This window comes from Fopius arisanus, unplaced genomic scaffold, assembly GCF_000806365.1.
Source record: "Fopius arisanus strain USDA-PBARC FA_bdor unplaced genomic scaffold, ASM80636v1 scaffold00010, whole genome shotgun sequence".
NCBI lineage: Eukaryota > Metazoa > Arthropoda > Insecta > Hymenoptera > Braconidae > Fopius > Fopius arisanus.
Genome location: NW_011887749.1, coordinates 128,333 through 148,547, shown reverse-complemented (window position 1 = coordinate 148,547; position 20,215 = coordinate 128,333). Strand labels below are relative to the sequence as shown.

The window sequence follows — 20,215 nt, the reverse complement described above, 5'->3', positions numbered from 1 at the left end:
TGGAGTCATCAATTACTTTAATATTCACGGTCGTAATATCGGTATACACACTCAGCCAGGGACAAGGGCCTAGTGTATGTAGAAATTGAGACGGTTCGTATTAAAGAAATGGTGGACGGAAATAGACTGGGAGTTATAAGGTGTCAGTGATCGTAAAGACCGACCCATCCAATGCTAAATGCTCCGATGCATTGTACTGCTTTGTACACCGTAATTGACTATAGCAACTTTACTAAGTCGGATTATAATAATGTTTACTGGCTGACTCCGATGAAAGTTGCTCTCGCCGTTCTTAATGGCCCCATAAACAATCACTCCATGACCAACTCACACCCAAATAATTTTTCATTTCATTATTATCACATAAATATCACAGATTTCCATCCGAAATCCACTAAATAGCCTGTCCCCATCAATATTTAATATCCTTCATATTTAATTCATCAAATGTATTGGAAACGCAAAATTTGTGATGTAGTGAGGAAAAAGAAAGCGTTCAATCAATCGTGAAACCGTTTTTCCCTCCCCTCGAAAATAATAATTCCTCATCAAATAACCATTAATCGTATCCAGCGACGGTGTTAATTCATGAAATTAATTACCAAGTAATCGAAGAGGGCAGTATACTCAGCTCTCATCAGCCTCGGTATCATTTACAAGAGAAGGAAACTATAAAATTCATTCTACCGCGTTTATATTGAAGCCCGTAATGACATTATCGTCGTTAGCGGTAAAGTAGTAATTAAGTCTGACGTCATAGCGGTGGAATATATAGGATATCGACAGAGCATCATCCCCATTCGATCCATTAGTCTCAGCATTAAAGACTGGTTCTCAGGACAGGTTATTTTTTTTTTTTACGGGTCTCAATGATAATGAGATATGCGGGTCGTTTACTGGAGGATCTAATCGAGATTGTATTGGTCAGCGCAGCGAGAGATAAAATAAATAGAAATCAATAAAAATAGATAAAATTGTAAAGTTGCTCTCACTTTATCTGCCCATGTGTCGGACGATCGGTTTAAGTATCGGGTATGGACAATTACATTAATTGAGCGTTAATTCATTTTTTATTGACGGAATTGTGGGGTCGGGGAGTTTTTTTTGTAGGCGATGATTTGAATTGCTAAATTTATGATATTCTCTGGCGATTTTTAGTATCAAATGCTTGGGTCGGGACTTCTCAAAGCAACACATATCCATTGACTGAACACGCCAGGGGCGCAACAGCTTGATACATCGTTACACGCTGTTTCCTGTATGCGAATTGCGTTGTAGGGGTGGGGGATACATATTTTTTTATTGATCCGGGGGAGATCATTAATTTTAGCGGTAATACCGTGATTTTTGACTGCGAGGTAATACGAAACTCCAATCATTTCTGCAAAATTCCAAAAAAAAAAAAACCAACTTCAGCCCCAGCAATTAGTAGAAATCCCATAATTACTTGGAATAATCCGTGAGCCTTCAAATTTCAATTCACAATTTCGGGAAAATTAATGGAGAATGAGAAAAATTACCGGGGGCATCCATTCAATTATTACACGCAAATTATGCATATACGTTGAGTCCATCACGGGAATGTTACATTATCGAATATCGGGCGTCGCGACGCCATTGTAAATCTCAGCACTAACGAGCTGTCGTCAGCAAAATATCTTCCAACCCTTTTGGCAGGGGGGTATACCACCCCCGCGGGATTTTCCATTCCAAGCCTGAGTGAATATGGGGGTGGGGGGGTAAATAACGATGGATAGGAATTTTTCCAACGGGAGATGTTTAATCGAATAATAAAAAATGCGGAATGTTTGGCTGCGGTATTATCCCACAACCCCGTATTCCTCGCAATTGAGATAATAAATCGGATGGAGGTGGGGGGGGACAAGCCAATTAAACCACCGAATGCGTCCTAATTAACTCCTCGATTACGTGGCTTCCCTGACGATTTCATGGCAAACAAAGAAAGGGCCAAATTATTAGGGGCTGGGAAATCGCGAATCGCGGGAGGGGGTTAAAAAGAGGGAGATGACGGGGGTGGGGAATTCCTTCCTGGGTATACATTATAATTGCGCATATTAAAATGGCGTCTCCCATCCTCGACATTTGCCGGATATCGTTGTGCTAGTTTAGGAGCCCAGCCATCTTTAATCAATAATGGAGCATCACAGGGACCATGACAACAGATACCCCTTTTCTCGTACGGGTTTTACCCATCTCGGTGGCAAACCCTCCGGCAAGGGTTCATACCGCCTTGCCACGGGATACTTTAACTTCCCATCTACATTATCGTCATCTCTTTCTAGGCCATTTTGGGGGATGAACTGTCTCGATTTATACCCTACCCCTGCGGAAATCCAGTCTTCAATCTCTGTACGCCATATTTTTTTTCATACCCACAAGTTTTATTTTTTATTAAAAAATGCTTTTTCGATTATACCACAATTTTGTATATTGCATTTTAAACTAAGTGGGTTTGAGGGAAAAATTATTTGAACGGTTTGGTAGTTAGTCGTGTAGGGTAATATCGAGGCCACGGCCTTGGCAAAGAGGAAACAGACGTTTCTGGGAATTCACGCTCAAAATGACGCATCCCCTTGCCCCCCTCTCTTATTCAGGAGACCATCGAATAAATTTTCTCACACTCTTTATTCCCAATAGATCGCATGATACGGAAATTTACCCACGGATCGATATCCCCACGCGGAAGCCACTGTTTTGGTACGAATATACCTGCGACACAAAAGAGACGAGATACAAAACAAGTCTGTCATTTGAGGTATAGCCTCGCGTGATCACGTAATATTTTCATTCCGAAAGTAACACTTGTGTAAACACCTTGCTCAATTGTAAGGGATCGGATAATATTGTAGTGTAGTGACCGGTGATGCCTATTTTTTCGCATCTACTCAGTTCATTTTTGTCTGAGAAGTGTGGGACCTCATTGCGGACACCTGATCCCTCTTTGTCAACGGTAATTACTGGCCAGAGGATGGCGATACGATGGCGTGTCGCACGCGTCAAATCGTCGAGGTGACGACGCGAGACGGCTGTCACGCTCATTGCGTGTAAGTAGTCGTTTTATTCTCGACAAAAAAAAAAAAAGATAACTCTTTCATCCAGTTTAGCTGCTCATGGTAACGTGAACAACAAAATTATGTCAACATCATTGCTGATGACATGTGATAATCTTAATTTTTAATTGGCGGGTAATTAATGGGAGGGGAAAGAAAAAAAGGCAATTTGTGTCGGGCTACGGGACGACATGATTGCGCACATGTCATTGCAATTATTTGCGGTACATTTTTTTTCCCCTTTTTTTTCGGAAGCGTACATTATCATTGCTCTGTGATTGCGCAATTTTAAGCATTTTGGGCATTTTAGGCATTTTTGTTTATCTTAAAAGCTGAAATTATCCCATCAAAAATGTAATTACTGGAGGCTAGTTGCGCACATGCATTGTTGCATTCTTTCGATATGAACTCCAAAAGCGATGCCAAAGCCCCCCCGGGGAATAACGCCGAGCCGTCACGTCATCCCCGTTGCCCAGTACGTGCTCTTTTTTTGGATGGTTATGTTATAGGAAAAAAAAAGAAAGCACGATGAAAAGAAGAGAACTGGGCAAAAAGGAAATCCACCCTCTAGCGAAATTTTAGCCATTTTTTTTGGCCCCCGGGGGCTTGATGAAAGCTGTTTATTGAAAAATAATGGGAAGCATCTAGACGTGTGCACCTACGCCCCTGTTAGAAATTTTTCCGATGAAATTTTGAGGCATTTCTTCATTAAAAAATATGAATTTCTCCTTTGAATAATTGCCGCTGGACAAACCGACGAATTAACAATTTTTCCATTCCGATACAATCATTTTTTTTTACTCGAAAAATTGCGGCTGTCATGGACGGGTGACATTGTCCAGAGCCAGACCACCAACAGTTTCTCATTCACAAGTGTCACTTGACACTATAAAAATCCCATCATCTTTTGATAAATCCCTTGACACGTGACGTTCAATGGAATTTTTCTGATTGATGTCACTGGGATTACAACTGGAATGGACTACGGGAGTCTCACCCGGACATGATAGCCCCATCAAAAGCTCTTTATGCTCGACTATTTTTTTTATCCCTCATGTTTCATGTCTCTTGAGTATGAAAGGGGCACGGGTCGCGGGGACCACACGCCTCGAGTGGTCATCCATCTTGAAGTGCGTTTATATTCAAAGGCTGTGACACTAATGCCTCAGCGGCTAAAAATTTTCTTCTCACATGATATTAATGCTCGTTGACACATTATCTCCCACTTGACCCACTAATTATTCCACTTTTCCACTGATTTCAGGTACCAACCTGGTTCGCACGACCGGAACTTCCAGTATCCCATTCATCATCAACACCCAGGACTCGTCTGGACCTCTCCAAAGCAGCGGAACCACCCCTGGACAACACCAAGATCCACGGACATACGCCCACCATCTGCACGGTGAGTCAAATAAAAACAATTATCCTAATTACGCGTGGGACCAAAAAAAAAAGTTTCAATTTCCAGAGACTTGGTAAATTAATTTTTCTACCGTTCAATTCCTAATAATTCATCAAGGAAATTGATTACCCCGAGTCACTAAAAATTGAAATTACTTTTTCTGTGTCAATTTGACCGATCCGAGTGAGAAATCCACCCGCTAATATCACGTCAGGGACGAGTAGGAGTTGTGAACAAGCTGCGAGCCTGTAATTTTATTTCTTTATCGAAGGGGACGGTCCAACTCCAGGGCTTTCCGTTTTACCTACGTAACCCCCGCAAATACCTAAAATTTTGTAGTCACGCTATGCCATTTACAACGCATATACTCCAGTACCGGGTTTTTTTTTTTCATTTAAAGCAGTCACTCAGAGGGTTAAGAGTTGGCAAGTGGTGGTGGGACGTGTAAATTTAAACGGAGTTGCAAACGCGTTAGATCATGGATAAACTTTGAGGGGCCAGGGGATGGTGGTGGTATTTTCGAGTGAAAAATGAAGGCCTTTAACTGCCTGCGACACGGCATTATTCAGTCTCTCCCATGATCGATATTCAATCAGCGTTTATGTCACTGAATTAATCCACATGCTATGAACAGTAGTGAGCAAGCGTCTTGGTGTTGATTTCACGGTATTCCACCCCCATTTCTCTCTCACCCACCCCATGTGGCACTTTGTTATTTTTATCCATCCTCTCTCTGCCACACTGTAACTCATAAATGGATTAACCCACGTGGCAGCAATGTACGAATGACGGCAGGTTAATAACTTGAAGGCTCGTACGTAGCAAAGAAACGTCTGAACCCCTTGACCCATGAAGTCGGTGGGCATCAACTATCCAGGTTTATATACGTGTCCGTGGCTCTTTTTATTTTCCCGTGGATGAAAAAAAATTTGCGAGAAAGAAAAAAAAAGGGTAAACTCGGTATGACCAGTAATGTTGGGTACAACAAACGCTTAGGCGGTAGTAAGTCGGCATTGGCCGTGGCAAAAGACTACGCGTACAGGTACGATGATCGCCCAGTGATCAACGACTAATGATGATGAACGTTGGATGTAACCGTGTGTTCACGTGACGAATCCCTCCAGCGTGAAAAGAGAGATTGTTTGAGGTTATAACGGTGATCTATACAGGTGAATAAACGAAGCAGGAAATCATTCAGACTCGTTTTGATGGTAGAACCACGCGCGGTCAATTGTATATTCTGAGTTGGGGTGGGTTAATTGTCCGAGTTACGGTTAAATATCTTTTTGGATATCGTCAATTGAATTAATGACCAGATGTGCGATGAATGGCGTTGGATAATACAGGGAGTTTCTCACTGTGAGATATTGTTGGGTGTCATGATCAATCTCGGACTTTGTCCCTTCGAGTAAGACAAGCTCACTCGTTATTAAACATTAACATCTCGGTGTAGATGGTTTTGGTTAATAATGGGAGTTGATGAGTCTGTGGTGAATAGTTAATGAGGTTTTGAGTCTTCAACAGGACTGTTCCTGTCCTATTTATCAAATAGTCACTCGATCCTTTCTGTTGATTTCTGATATTTTTAATCGGTCTTTGTTGGATGGAATTCTCGATTATGGTCAATGAGACGACCACCGGGATCGGGAGGAATGTGTAGCACGGCCACCAGATGCCAGTCAATGTGACAATCTCGTTCTGTTATTTTTAACTTCACAGATAATTTGAAGTTATTCTTTCGTGAGTGGTCATTTTCGGGGTGATCACCGTTGACCAGATGTCATGATTATGACATTCCCCTGGTATAATCCAGTTGTCTCGGTGTCATCAGCTTGCTCTGGACTCGATATCCACCAGTAAATCGACTCTCCTAAATCATCCAGTTGCGAAAGATGAATAACCAAACGATACAAAGTTGCAATAGAAAATTGATGAGCCCCAGTGATGCTCGCTTATGTGAAAGTAGATCGAAATCCGCAGTAAGAGTTATCTTCAACCCGTGAGAATCTAAACTTTGACGGCTGCCGGAAGAACAGCCCCGGGAATTACCGATAATTATTGTAAACAATTATCCACCTATTAATTATGAATTGATCGACGTCAGTTGTTGCTGAAGGTAGATTAATAACTTGGAGAAAGATATGACGAGGCGGTGGGAGGGGGAGGGAATGGCGAAAAGAGAATAAAAAAAAAATGAATGGACTTGGTCACGCGATGTGAATTGAATTTGTTGCAATGTATCTCGCGCGATCTGAGTAATAGCAGTGTTGAAATGTATTAGGAGACCATCAAGAAGTTTAGATTATGAGGATGAAGTGGGAGCGCTGAAAATTTTTATCACAGACGAGGCCAAAGGGGCCCTTCTTACAATATTACCCGGGGAAGGGCTCGAGTGAGAGACTAAATAAAAAAAAAACAACAACGCGCTATTCCGCAAGACGAAAACATCTGCGCCCTTAATTATTTTACGGATTTAGTAGATCGTTATAGCTTGTAAAATTACTGGCAATTTCACGCCCCTAAACTTATTTTATCCCCGCCAGCCTATCGGGCGAGAATCGTATGGGTTAAAACAGCAGAATGTGTTGGGTGATATGTCGGGGGCCACCTCGGTGAAGAGGATGAGAGCCTGGAATATACTTGCCAAAGGATATTGGGCATCATCATTCGTGCCAAATTAATGGCCACCTTGTTTACGACTGCATCGGCAAACCCACACGCAACTCCATTGCGACTGAATTTATCTTCAATTTGACATTCATTCAATTTGAATTTTCACGTACCACCGGAAAAATTCATCTGTCCACTCAATTTGTTATTTATTCAGTGGGTTTGAGATGATTTTTTTTTTTTTGCATTCCTTCAACAAGCCGTACCTACAACATCGTAACCGTTATCCGCTTTTGGTCCACTTTGCCATTATTAGTTCCACCTTTTTCTTCTGGCTCTCTCGTCTCACTACTGTAAGCGATATAACAAGAGGAGAGAGAGGAAGGGGGGCCCCCCCATGACCCAGGTAGCCGATGACTACCCGTTCGTTTCACGCCCGATTTCATTTTTCATCCTTTCCACTCTGTTGTTTGGCGCACACTCCTCATCATTTATCTCCTCTTCTTTATGATCATCATGCTCGGACTGAAACTATTTTTTTTATTTTCTCTTCAAATTGCTTTTTTCCAAGAGCACCAATTTTTTGTTTTGTTCTTCGCACTGCGAGAAAAAATCCCATTGAATAAATTGCGCAAAGGTCCAATCGAGTGTCGATCGAGTGTCAACCGAGTCGTGGCAGATCGGTATCCATTTGGATGATTTTTTTATCGTTAATATCGGCTGGTGCACTTGTTTTTTTCGTTGCATTGTTTGGCAAAATGACAGTGTCTTAATGATCGAACTATACGTACCCTGGGGACACACTGGCGACGACTACCGGATGCCGCGCAGTTGCACGAATCACTGTAATTTAATAAATTGCGATAGCTGCCGTCCTGGGGCAAATTGTAGCATAATCATTCATTAGTAGGTCGTGACTTGACGTTGGGATGCACTTGGGCTCGCGCTAGTCGCCCCGAACTCCGATCGTGATACCTTATACCCCTCCTCTCACCCTCCTCTCACCCTCTCTCCCCTCACTCGACACATCTACGAAAGTCGGTAACGAAGTGCAATCATAAGATCCTTTCTACTGGATCGAACACTATTTGCTCGCTATACCATCGATATTTTGTCTCGAATCCAACACTCGTATTGTTGCACTCGTTCATCTCGAGTTGCAACAATGATTTCAATTTGCAATCGAAGGAGCAATTGGCCGTTTAGTACCGGTGGATTATGAAATTTATCACTAATTCCTCGTTACCGATATCGAGGGTTCGATACAATTGCGAAGAAAAGTACGTGGCACTTTGTGGTGAAACGAGAGTATAAACGCATGATATAGTTGGTAATACGCGGCAGTACCTAGCATCGATTAAATCTCGATCGAATGCGCGGGGTTTGCAATTAGCTTCGCTAATTTATCCGCAATTAGCCAGTACGAGGTAATGAAGTTATCGCTCGGTTCGTGTCCCCGATTACACGGCATTTACATGAAATCGCGTGTATATCCCCGAGCACAAAGACGACAAGCGACGCGATATACAAGAGCACTTTCCCGATGTACATGGACTTCTCTTTGTGGCGGCCATTGCGACAAGTTAAGGATTCTATATCGAATAGACGAGACTGAAGCTCACAAGCTCAACAATTAAATTGAAAGGCATGAAAAATCGATGAGGTTATTTAAAAAAAAAAAATATGGCGCATTCCCAATTTGGTTTGGCAGGAGTTACAGTGTACCGAGCATTCACCATTGATTTTATCACTTTTCCATTGGAATGGCAATTGAATAACTCGAAGTATATCAGACAATCGTTCGATTTCCACCTGATTCTCAGCATGAATGGCCCCAAGCTAGAGCTCTCTTGTCAACACCAAATGAATCGGCGGATAGATCCAAAGTTCAGGCTGAAGCCATTCATCTCACCGAATTCAGATTCAGATATTGTCATGTACTCCACCTCCCTCTCGGAATATCGTCTGTTTAACTTTCCTCTTCGCTCTCGATACGGATTATTTTGATATTCTTTCATCCACTTCATTCTCAACACCGAAAATTTAAATGCCTCCGAGAGTAAACCCTCCACCGGGGATTTACCCTCCACATCTATCGAAATATTTACACTTCAGAAGCGAACTTTGAAATTGAATTTGCATCGGGAGTTGGAGGGAATCGATAACAGTTGTAATATCGAATAACTCACACCGTCAATGTCATTTTTACGGTTAACCAATGGCCATTGGATATTCACACGTTTCCCTTATCTGATTAGCTCACTCGAGTGCGAGTAATTGAGTCTTAAATGCGCGTTAACAATCTCAATGGTTTGCGAATAGCTGATAAATTTCCCCTTGAAATCGTTAATGCCCCCATAAATACTGGAAAAAAAAAGCCAGCATACCTGGCGGTTAATATTTATCATTGCCATCAAATCGGATAATAGATAGCATTAATAACAACAATAATGAGTGGCAATGACGGCTTATCAAGAGATTTGACACAATCAAAAAAATAAAAAGAGCCATTCACAATTGACCAGTACAATAGCATGATTAATTCGAATGAATGACCAATCGATGTAGGTCTCACCCACACATATTTGCCTGGGGGGTGACTTCTAATCAAAATTACTAACGAGTGATCGCCCACATAGGCGTGGTTACCTGGCTCGCCTCGACGACGCACCTTTAGCCAATGCAATACACTATCAAAATGTTGTACAAAACTAACCAAAGGGTATGGACAGATTGAGAGAAAATAGCCAGGAGTTATTTCATGGTGTACCACGTACGCATCCAATGAGAGTCGTTCGGACATGATTTATCATTCTCGCGCCATCACCATCGACCCAATCCCCGGAACAAAGGATAATAACAGCTAACAATGAGACCTCAGCTTGTTTCTCACAATAAGGGTTGGCTTTTACCACTGACTCTTCGCATTAACTATTTATCCATATTATTTTTTTTTTTTTATAAATATTTCGTTATCTCGCTGGTTAATCGGTGGACCGATATACACGCGCAAAATGGGGTCGCAGTACGCGTGCGAATATATTTATATATTCTATAACCGTCACGATCTCCTCAGCTCATGATCTTTTAGTCGGTCTTGTAAGCATTATCGTTGGGGATACCGAGCCCTCAGGCCAAATTTTTTCGAGCAGGTGCCTATCCCAAACTCGTGGAGGCGTGCACTAGTCTAGTCGGAATATAATTCGATAAAAACAAGACGAATGGACAATTGCTGAGAATCGGTCGAGTGAAATGTGAAGGACCTTTCGGGCTAATCATGGGAGTTATCAACTTGGTATTGCACTGTCGAGTACAACAATTGATTTCTTACGATGTTTTGGTTTATGCGTTTTGTGGTTTTGTATGACTTACGCAATGGGAATGGTGAATGCATGATTCTATCTTTCGTTATGATTGCCACTCGCGTGGGAAAATCATTCTGGTTTAATTTGATGGGTTCATTCGGGGCGAGTGTTTTAATCCCCATGAAAACCATTTTTCATTCACTTTGTTATTAAATTTGATAGAAAATTTATCCCGAGGGTCAGCAGTCGTTTTGTAATTGCCCTCTCTTCAATTTCGGTTTTCAATCCCAGATAATTCCAAATTTTTCACCAGTCTTCAATAAAAATATATTGTTCATTTTTTAAAATTCAGTTTTCGAGTTTTCCGGTGGGGGAGGGAGGTCCGAATAAAAATTCAATATAAAAAGCACGACCTCGAACATTGTGCGGTGGATGTAGCCGGTTAATTGCCAGGTTTAGTGTTTTCTCCGTTGATAATTAGGTGGACTACTCTCGACTGAGAGCACCTGGTCAAGTTGGGGGTGATTCAGGGGGATCGGGGTGGGAGGGGGGAGGGAAAGAGGGGCTCTTCTCATACCATGGCAAGGAGTCGTTGGGTCAAAGCGAAATGGGCTTGCACGACTTGCCAAGTATCCCAGTTGGATAATTACCACATCGACCATCGACCGTCATACGTTTTGCGCCAGTTTTCTTGGGGTATAACGTGTACTCTCCCACTCTTACCCGTGAAATGCTTCTTATTCCACGAACCATGCGTGTCCACTTAGCGTACCCCGCACTTTTTTTCCTCCATTATTTTCCTCTCTCCGACCTTTCGCATATCCTCTTTTTTTCCTTTCTGCAGTTCACGTTTTTTTTTTTCCCCTCTTTTTTTTTTCAATTTTTTTCCCTCTCTCTGCACACCTCTTCTTTTGTCCGTGCTCGTCAATGTTGTCATCACCAGTAACACAGCCCGAGGCAATTGTCTAAACAACCGGAAACCGTAATCGTTTTGCCTATTGAATATTCAACTGTACTCTCATATTTTTTTCACCTCTGTACGCGAAAAAAATATGTACTGGCACCAGTAGATTTTGATTCGAGTCGAGTGATTCCAGTGGTTCGATTAATAGGTTCGTCTTAATTTATATCAATCAAGAAATTTAAATAGTTTTCAGGTTTTTACGACAATTAGATATTGCGTTTGCGCGGAAAGAACGGAAATTCTGTGGGTGTTTAACACGTGTCGCTCGCATGACTCGGATATTTTTTATTTGTTGTAACCAGAGGGGAGGGGATGTTTACACAAGTACTTAGACAGGTCAGTGTCCCTGACGAAATGATCACCCGGAATGAGGAAGATTTTTCGTCAACCGGTGCAATTAGCACCTCAGCGGCACTTTAAGAGGGAACACCCCGGGCTTCTGGGCTTATTATTTCGGCTGAAAAAAATTCTTGAGCCTCTGTTAGCTCTGTCCAGTAGTCCGGTACTGAACAAACATCTCCTGGAGTTTGTAAATTTTTTTCCCTTTTTATTTTTTCACTTTATCACCACCTCTGGATGTTTCTCGGTAATTTTTCAAATTCTCAAACTTTGATCGTCCTTTCACAATTTTCTTGTACATTACACACCACATACGTTCACATGATCACGCGAGGGCGTCATATCATGGAGTTTTGTTTATAAGCTTCATACAAAGTCCTGGGTGTAGGCTTTTAGTACACGTTCTGTGGGAGAAGTGCAGCTGAGCCCTCACGATAGTCCAAATCGTGGCACTACGATATGCGTCATGTGCATCACGCTCAAATCCACCGATACCTTCATAATTTCTCTTTGGGGATGGTTTTTCGGTTATCCAGGGTGTCTTATCAATCCGGAAGTCTTGTGTACAAGCCATTGGTATCCTAAATAATTACGAAAATTGTTCATTTTCATCACGCAAACCTCTTGTTGCTACAACAACATTTTTCCCCCGGGTATACGAAATTTATATCGCTATATCACCGCGTGATATAATCCAATATATTCATTCAAACAGATTGCTGAATAATAATAATAATTCATCAATATTTAATGAATAAAATCCATTGTATACCAATTTTTTAGAAATGAGATGCAATGAATTATATTTTTATTATTATTACTTCAATCTTATATTGAGGAACATAAAATAAATTTAAGATGATAATTCAGGATAACCTGTGATTGGCTCCCTCAAATGATAATAAGCCGGGATTAATCTCCCGGGTAAACATCTCAATTATGAACCCTCGAATGAAAAAAAAAATGGAAGAAATCCGGTAAATTATCAGTAATAATATTATAATTCCACTGGAGGTATTATAAATCCGTGTAGGCAAATCTGCGTGTAGTATCCAATAAGAGGGACCGAATGAGGTACGAGCAGGATGTGGGAGGACGTAGATTGCGGACCTGCCATTCGGTCATAACAGGGGGAAATGAGGGGAAGAGGGTGATGAAGGGGGGAGGGGATGAGGGGGTCAGTGTCTCCCAGCGACAGAGAGAAAGGGATAAAATCCAATCTCATACATCGTATAATCGTAATCCCACAACGAAACATTTTGTTAACGATTTTCAGTGACGATGAGCGCAACGAATGCCTGATGATCGGTTTTTCCCGCCTTTAACCCCGCGACTTGTTCGTGTATTAGATTATAAACACGGTGTGGAAAATAGTTGGCTCGATGATTATGCTAATGATGATACAATTAACTCGTTGAGTGAACAATTTTCCATCGATTTCGTGGTACATGGGTCGATTTAATCGGTGGTAATTTTTATTTTTCTCTCCTCAATGTTAATAAATTGAGATACCGGTGAATATTAATTCTGGGCACGCGTTGGTCGACAAGGTGTTGGGGATAATCGAGGGGGGGGGGTGAATATTTTAGGGGTTTTGAAATTTATTGGCGGTATTGGATGTATTGATCAAGGTTGAGCAGGTTCAATTTAATTGAGGAATGGAAATATCGTGAATTTATTTAACAAATTGAATATCCAAGCCAATCAATCGACGTGGAATATCAAAATGCGAACTATTACTTATCTACAATCTTCTATTAACCTTTCGTAGTCGGCCAGTATGGACGAATGCGGGATACGTGTGACGCAATGCAGAGGCACTTTAACTCTTGAGAATGAGAATACAACTCTCGATGTTATGCCATGAGGCACAGACCCATTGGAATCGATCAGCTGTTTCGCGTAATTACACACCGCAATCTCAACGGTTACTCCTGATTTATTATTTGCTCAGTCAGAACAATGCTATCGTCGGTCGATGAGTAATAGTATCAGCTAGTGAAAAATTAGAAGATTAAAAAATAAAAATAAATAATTAAAGTTAACGTCCAGACATGTTGCGAGTTGTGCTCTCCATTTTCACGTTAAATGGCCAATCCATGGGACGCTTCTTAAATTCATTATTTTTTTAATACCTGGGGCCCATAAACACTTGATTAACCGGTACCCATCGGCAAAATTATCCTCAAATAGTCCTCGGGTGATGCTCTGCAGGTGTATCACCGTCTAGCTTGAAAAAAAAATATATATAAATAAATGATGTGGCAAATCGGTGGCTGCACCGGTCGTACAGTAAAATTGAATTTTCAGTGTTGTCTTGAGCTACCGCAACAGGATAGCAGCGACACGAACGGTATCTTTATTCTTTGCCTCCTGGATGCTGTGTGCGGTCGCAATGTTGGTATCGTAAAGAGAGAAATTTTATCGGGCGTTACGAGCCCAACGGGTATTGCCGTTTAATACCAATTACTGAGACATCCGCATCCGCTGCCATCGCCTAAAGGCCAAATGATTTCTTCGATTTAACGCGTTTTTCATTCATTTTTTATTTTTCATTCCCTTTGACACGTGAAGTTTGTATTTATGGGAATTGCCGGTGGGAGGTGGGGTGGGTGTTTTTTTTTCATTCATTCGCGGGGTGTCAGTGTTTCGCAATTCAGATAACTCTGGTGATGAGACGGTGGGAAGACGAATTTCGAGAAGGTTAAGTAATATGCGTGACGATAGACCTGTACTTATGCATCTACCGGCCGTTCCGCCCCTGTGTAATTCTCGACACCTGCTGCGTTTTTATTTTATTTTATTTTTTTTTTTTTCGATGGTGTTAATGTGGAAGGCATCGATGACGGGGGCCTTCTCCGAGACTGTGTGGTCACAGCATCACCGATGCCGTCCACCTGTCATGTTTCACGCCCTTAAAACAACAATTGCGGTTTTTGGAGATCTCTCTTTGGCGTTTTTTTTTTTTTCTCTTTTTCGGAATCGGTGTGTGACTCTGCTGAAAATTGATCCCGGGTTTATTTATTTGTGGGGCACTTTTGGATTTTTCTAGCCTATGTAAATTGGTGGAGGAAAGGTGGTGAGTTTATGGGGTTTTCGGGGCCTCATCACCTGACCAATTGTTTGCAGAGTCAACAGGTTAACTCGTGGTACCAATAGATTCGGTTATATCGAGGGATATATTCGGGGGCAGGGGTTTATTTTTTGAGGTGGGGGGTATGGACCCATTAACGATCCTCCGACATTACCTATATACTGTGTCACTATACTGCTATGAGGAGTTGGTAGATGGCGAGGTTATACCAAGTACTGTCGAGTATCCACTTCAAAGAGCTGGGTGGGCTAATTAGTACGTTGCCAGGCAACCGGATGCAGAGTACGATTTGTACGAGGTCTGCCATTTCTGTATCATCACCCGCAACTCTCGACTCGAGTTACCAAAGTATTAGCCGTTATATTTTGTTCAAATTCACCGCTCAACCCGTTCAATTCGCGATTGAAAATCGTATAATTCAGGACTTTGAATTTTTTTTGGCATTTCATTTCATCTCATTCGTCTAATCTTCAATTTTATTAGCAATTGCTCTCTCATGGTCAGTCTTGCATTCTCCACTCGTTGGACCATTTGTTTATTTAATTGTGTATTTTTGTGGTGGAAATTAATGAATGAATGGAATACTGAACGGATGGGGCGAATGAAATATCAAAAACTTGAGGACTTTGAATTTTCTGGACCCAATTCCTGGGAATGAGTCGTTTCAAGAGATGACAGGGGTCTTCCTAAATATGTCATTCCCCCTTCTTTTATGAATAGTGATATCTAAAGTGGCTTCCAGGGGGTGATTCTGCAGAATGTTTAAATGACGTCTCAGTGACTCGTTGGGAATATATTTTTCCAAGTATCTTTCTTAAACTTGTCGGCGAGTCAAGCTGTGAAATTGCTCCGACTTATCATTCGGGATAACGAGTTTCACGTTTTTAAATAGGTAACGGTGGGAAATTGAGAATTTATTTATTAATTAAATCTGTTCAATTCGATGATACATCAATCACTTCATGATAGGGGGTACATCCTAATATCTAGTTCTCCGTTTTGTTGGACAATTTCGTAACAAAATATCCAATCAGTGGAGATTGTCCACTACAATTCATTCATCATCGATTGCCGCAACATTCAAAGATCACGGCCGAAATTGTCAATTCCATATTGTCGTCTGATGATTATTTAAATCGTCCTTGACGTGAATTCAACGTGATTGGACATTCTTGTGACATTCTAGTCACACATAAAAAATTTATCATTTTATTTGAGACTCTGACTATCTCGAATAAATTATTTATTCAATGTCACAAGACACTCCAGCGACACTAGACCGAACAATTGGATAAAAAAGAACAACTCCTGATGTAAATATTATCTGTTAAAACATCAGAGATGATTAAATCACGTTGATCCTCACCGTTCATATTAGGCCCTTGAGTCCCAGTGAAAAAAAAATCAACGCGATGTAAAAAGTGAGGATTGGATTCCCAAATGCGTGACACGTCACTATTTGAAAGGAATCGGCTGACTCTCGAGAGGTCTCATGATAATAAAAAAAAAAGGTGGAGAGATAGAGAGAGAGAGAAGATGGAGAGGACGAAAATGGTGTGAACGATGCAAGAGGTGCGAGATGAAATAACAATGAGTCCCATCAATGGGGTCCAACCGGGGGCCCTTCGAGCGGCGGCTGAGGCACAAATTACAGGCGTTTGCCTCGTTCCTCTTCACTCGGAGAAAAGAAAAAAAAAAAATCTCCTGTCTCAGAGGGTGACAAGCCTCGCGGAGGATTCTTCATTGCCCTGCGCACGGTATCCCGTCCGAGAAATTTCTAACAATGTTTTGCAGTCATCCCCATGGTCGATAAAATTCTTCCCTCATTTTTCACCTTGTGGAAATATCATGCGGAGTTGTTTCATAAAATTTTCAAAAGGTATATTTAGACGAAATCGGGTAATTCAAAGTGAAGAGACACGATTAGAATAATAGCCGAGGGACCAGAGCGTTTAGAATAGTTTCGTCTGTTTACCATAATGGCCACTGTCTCGAGATTAGTCGAAAAAAAGAAATCCTAAAAGCGCATCATTCGGTGGAATGTTGACTCTCTGGGGTCTGGAAACCCCTAATGTCAACAGATTACCCCCGGGTAATAGTGAAATTACAATGTTCATCCGACTCAGAATCCATGCACGGAGTCACGTTTTTGCCTCGAATATTTTGGTCATCCTTTTGTCTCATCGTCGCGTATACGTCGTAATGGACGTAATCGTCGTCTCAAGCGATTTCAAAACGGTTTTTCGGTAATTCTAGGGTTAGATGAGGATTATGGACCCCGGATATCAGGGGTCAAACGGGCTTACCCCAGCCGCCAGATTACAGAAATTAGATTTTTTTTTCTTTCTTTAAAAGACAGGGTGATTATCTCCAGTATCGATAAACAAGTTGCACCGGTTTTTCACATTCTTATTTACTCGACTTCTTGTTGTGTACAAAATTTTTACACCGCATTTTTTTTTCCACTTGCATTCAATATTTCGTCGGAATACGAGAATGTGATTATCGAAGGGTGGAGAATCAGTTTGGAAGATTCGATAGAGGCATTCGATCATTTATCCTCGATTATTATTCCATTTCTATGTGCTTAATGCATAATCTATTACCGAAACTTTGACAATGCGAAATCATCGTCACGTGGGGAATTGATCTCTTCGAGGTATCATATTTCATGCGTTTTTGTTACGCCTCTGGAGATATATTCCAGATCAATCAAATCGCTGGATAACACTCGAATCGATAATAATATAATGTTAGATATTAAACTTGATATTTTTAGATCAGAAAATGGGAAATCCTCCATGGTATAAAATATTATTTTCAACCGTACACCATATCGAAGGGGCAAATTAACACATCACTATTAACGTCAGGGTGAAGAGGGTCTCGTCACAATGAGAAATCAATATAAAAAATAATAATTCGACACGCTTGATGACGTCTGGGCGTCGGAGGTCCCCAAAGTCACTCAAAGGAATTTTACCATCGTCATTTCCCGTAATGCGATCTCTCCCGTTTTCATCTTACTCAACTCACTTATTGTGATTTGGTGGATAGAACGAGGGGAGATTGAAGGAGAAAAAAAAATATATATAAATATAAGAACGTCAGTGACGGTAACGAAACTTGGAGCATCATTCCGTGGCTATTAATCTATTGGCGGGTTTCCAAGGCTAATGCACTCCGATATACATATTCAGTACCTAGGTAATCATCCGAGTGGAGTTCAATTACCGGGATATATTTATTTTCTCTTTTCGGCGACAATTTCTTTATTTAATTTCCGCTGTCTCGGTTTTGCCGTGATTGGGGCTATTTTTTTCTTTCACTTCTATCCGTTTCTCCTTGTCGTGATGGGGATACTCGGATCTTGGGAGGATTGATCACGATTCGTGATGTTGCGTGATGCGAGGGGAAACGAAAAGAGTGCCTGATGGAATCTGGACTGTGACCCCGATGCACTCCGGGCGAGAGGAGCATTGATCGTCATTAGAGAATTCACAGGATGGCGAGAATATATCAGAATATATTCGATATATTGAAAAATATATCGAATATATCCGACATATCTCCAGTACTGTAGGAAATATAAATATATCATCACAGAACTCTCTGGTATTTCGAAAGTCAGAGATAATTATCTGGTGTATATTTGAACCAAAATATCGTTGAATAATATCTTTAGTCGGATAATCTCTCATTGACGTCTTTGAAAAATAACTCGAAGCAAGCGATATATACGCCATTGTTGCCCACGGCATGTGGGGGGTTGACCGGGTGCTCCCCACCTCAGACAACTCCCCTGATAAAAAGGGTTGAACGTACGACTGCCAACGATCGACCGGACGTGCTATGTACAAACAACCCTGGCAGAGGGTTGGCGAGTGGAGAAGAAGGGGGGGTATAAAATGATAGAGACAAACAAAAAAGGGAGTTTGAGTGCATGAAAGGTGAATAGAGGCCTGACTGGATGGCGATATAACGATATAGTCGAGTCGGGGCGTTTAAAGTTCCATTGTTATTCGACGCTCATTCGTCGGTCACTCAAACCGGAGGACAATATATTTTCAATACACCGAAAGTCGGAATATATCGTATTTTCATGAATATATCGAATATATTTTATAATATATTCAAAGTAAATTCATAAATATCCGATTGGGTCGTGAGGTTCTTGTGTTGTCTGACCAATCGATGGGGTTTCACCTCTCGAGAGGGATGAAAAGGGTTTCTTTATTATTATTTTTTCTATTCGTCGAGGAGGGGATTTTCAATGGTGGTTTTTGCTACCACAAGTGGGTAGAAGCAGTAAACCGGTCACGTTCGATGGACTCCGGGTGGATTCCGTTGGGCTCCAGGGCGTTGAGATGGCCATGGGGGATCAGCTGGTGTGGGCTTCTCTTACCCAAAAGTAGGGTCCCGTGGGAAGTCAATCAACCGGCCTTTCTTCGCCCTTTGGACGTTTAAGGAGACTCGCGTCTTTTAGTTTCTAACATTTGGCACGTGACTCTTTTCTTTTTCAACCAACCAGACTGGAGATATAAAAATATCATAGTCTCGGTATTAATGCGTGTCAGTGGTCGATTTAATTTCACATCTCTGGTTATTTATTTCATTCGTAATACACCGAAAATCCGTAATAATGTGGTAAAAACGTCGTTATCGAATTCACAGTTGATTGCACACTGTGTACCACTCATTATTTCAATAATCTGGAAAATGCAATTTGGGATAATGAGGGATGAGCATCATTGCCATTATCAATCAGGCCCCTTTTTGACTTCACCCCGAGCCCTCCCAGTTCTACGGAGAGATATTATTGGTTGTTATCCCGTGATCCACGGAAATATCGAAGATATCAATTTTCAAAAAAAATATATCAGCATAATCTGTCTTCAATACTATATATTATATTATATATCCACCTGCTCTACATATTTCTCTACATTTTTAAACTCGCGTTCAAAATACATCCGACCCATCACCCCAACACATTCGCTGAAATATTCCAGAATATCTCCGTATCTGAAAATATAAAATATATATAACGCATATTACCTGGGCATTTCATCGACTATATGTCGGTATATTCGTCTCCCTCAGACCTTCATTAACCCCAAAAAATGAACTCTTGGAAAGAAAAAAAAAATTGAACAAACTCCATTGAAATCTGATCGTCATGATACAACCCTTCCACATACCACGATTCACCCGCAGAATGGAACAACCGAGAACTCTCGGTTAAAAGCGACAAGGGAACAGGGGGTGAGATCCGGATGGGGTGAGAGGGGTGGGATAAAATGGAAGAGAGAGTGAACCCCAGGGTGAATCCGAGGGGTTTCGAATTGAGTGCGGCCCAGTGGTATGAGGAGGCAAGGTTAGGTGGAGGTATGGGGAGGAGGGGAGAGGAAAGAGGGGATATGGGGG

At 41.4% G+C, this 20,215-nt stretch overlaps 1 protein-coding gene across 2 annotated transcripts in view; it reads left to right on the top strand.

Annotated features, from left to right (window-relative positions):
• The window catches only part of LOC105274202 (zinc finger protein basonuclin-2), a 91,930-nt gene that overhangs the window by 3,878 nt on the left and 67,837 nt on the right, over nucleotides 1-20,215 (top strand). Inside the window, exons 1-2 of one of the 2 annotated variants that reach the window (XM_011317117.1) lie at nucleotides 2,995-3,065; nucleotides 4,336-4,476. Coding sequence is in view for 1 of the 2 variants with exons in the window: in XM_011317115.1 (XP_011315417.1) it covers nucleotides 4,336-4,476 (141 nt within the window). In the remaining variant the exon portion in view is untranslated. Of the gene's footprint in view, nucleotides 1-2,994; nucleotides 3,066-4,335; nucleotides 4,477-20,215 lie in introns of those variants that run through there. The other variant, XM_011317115.1, reaches the window with a different exon arrangement.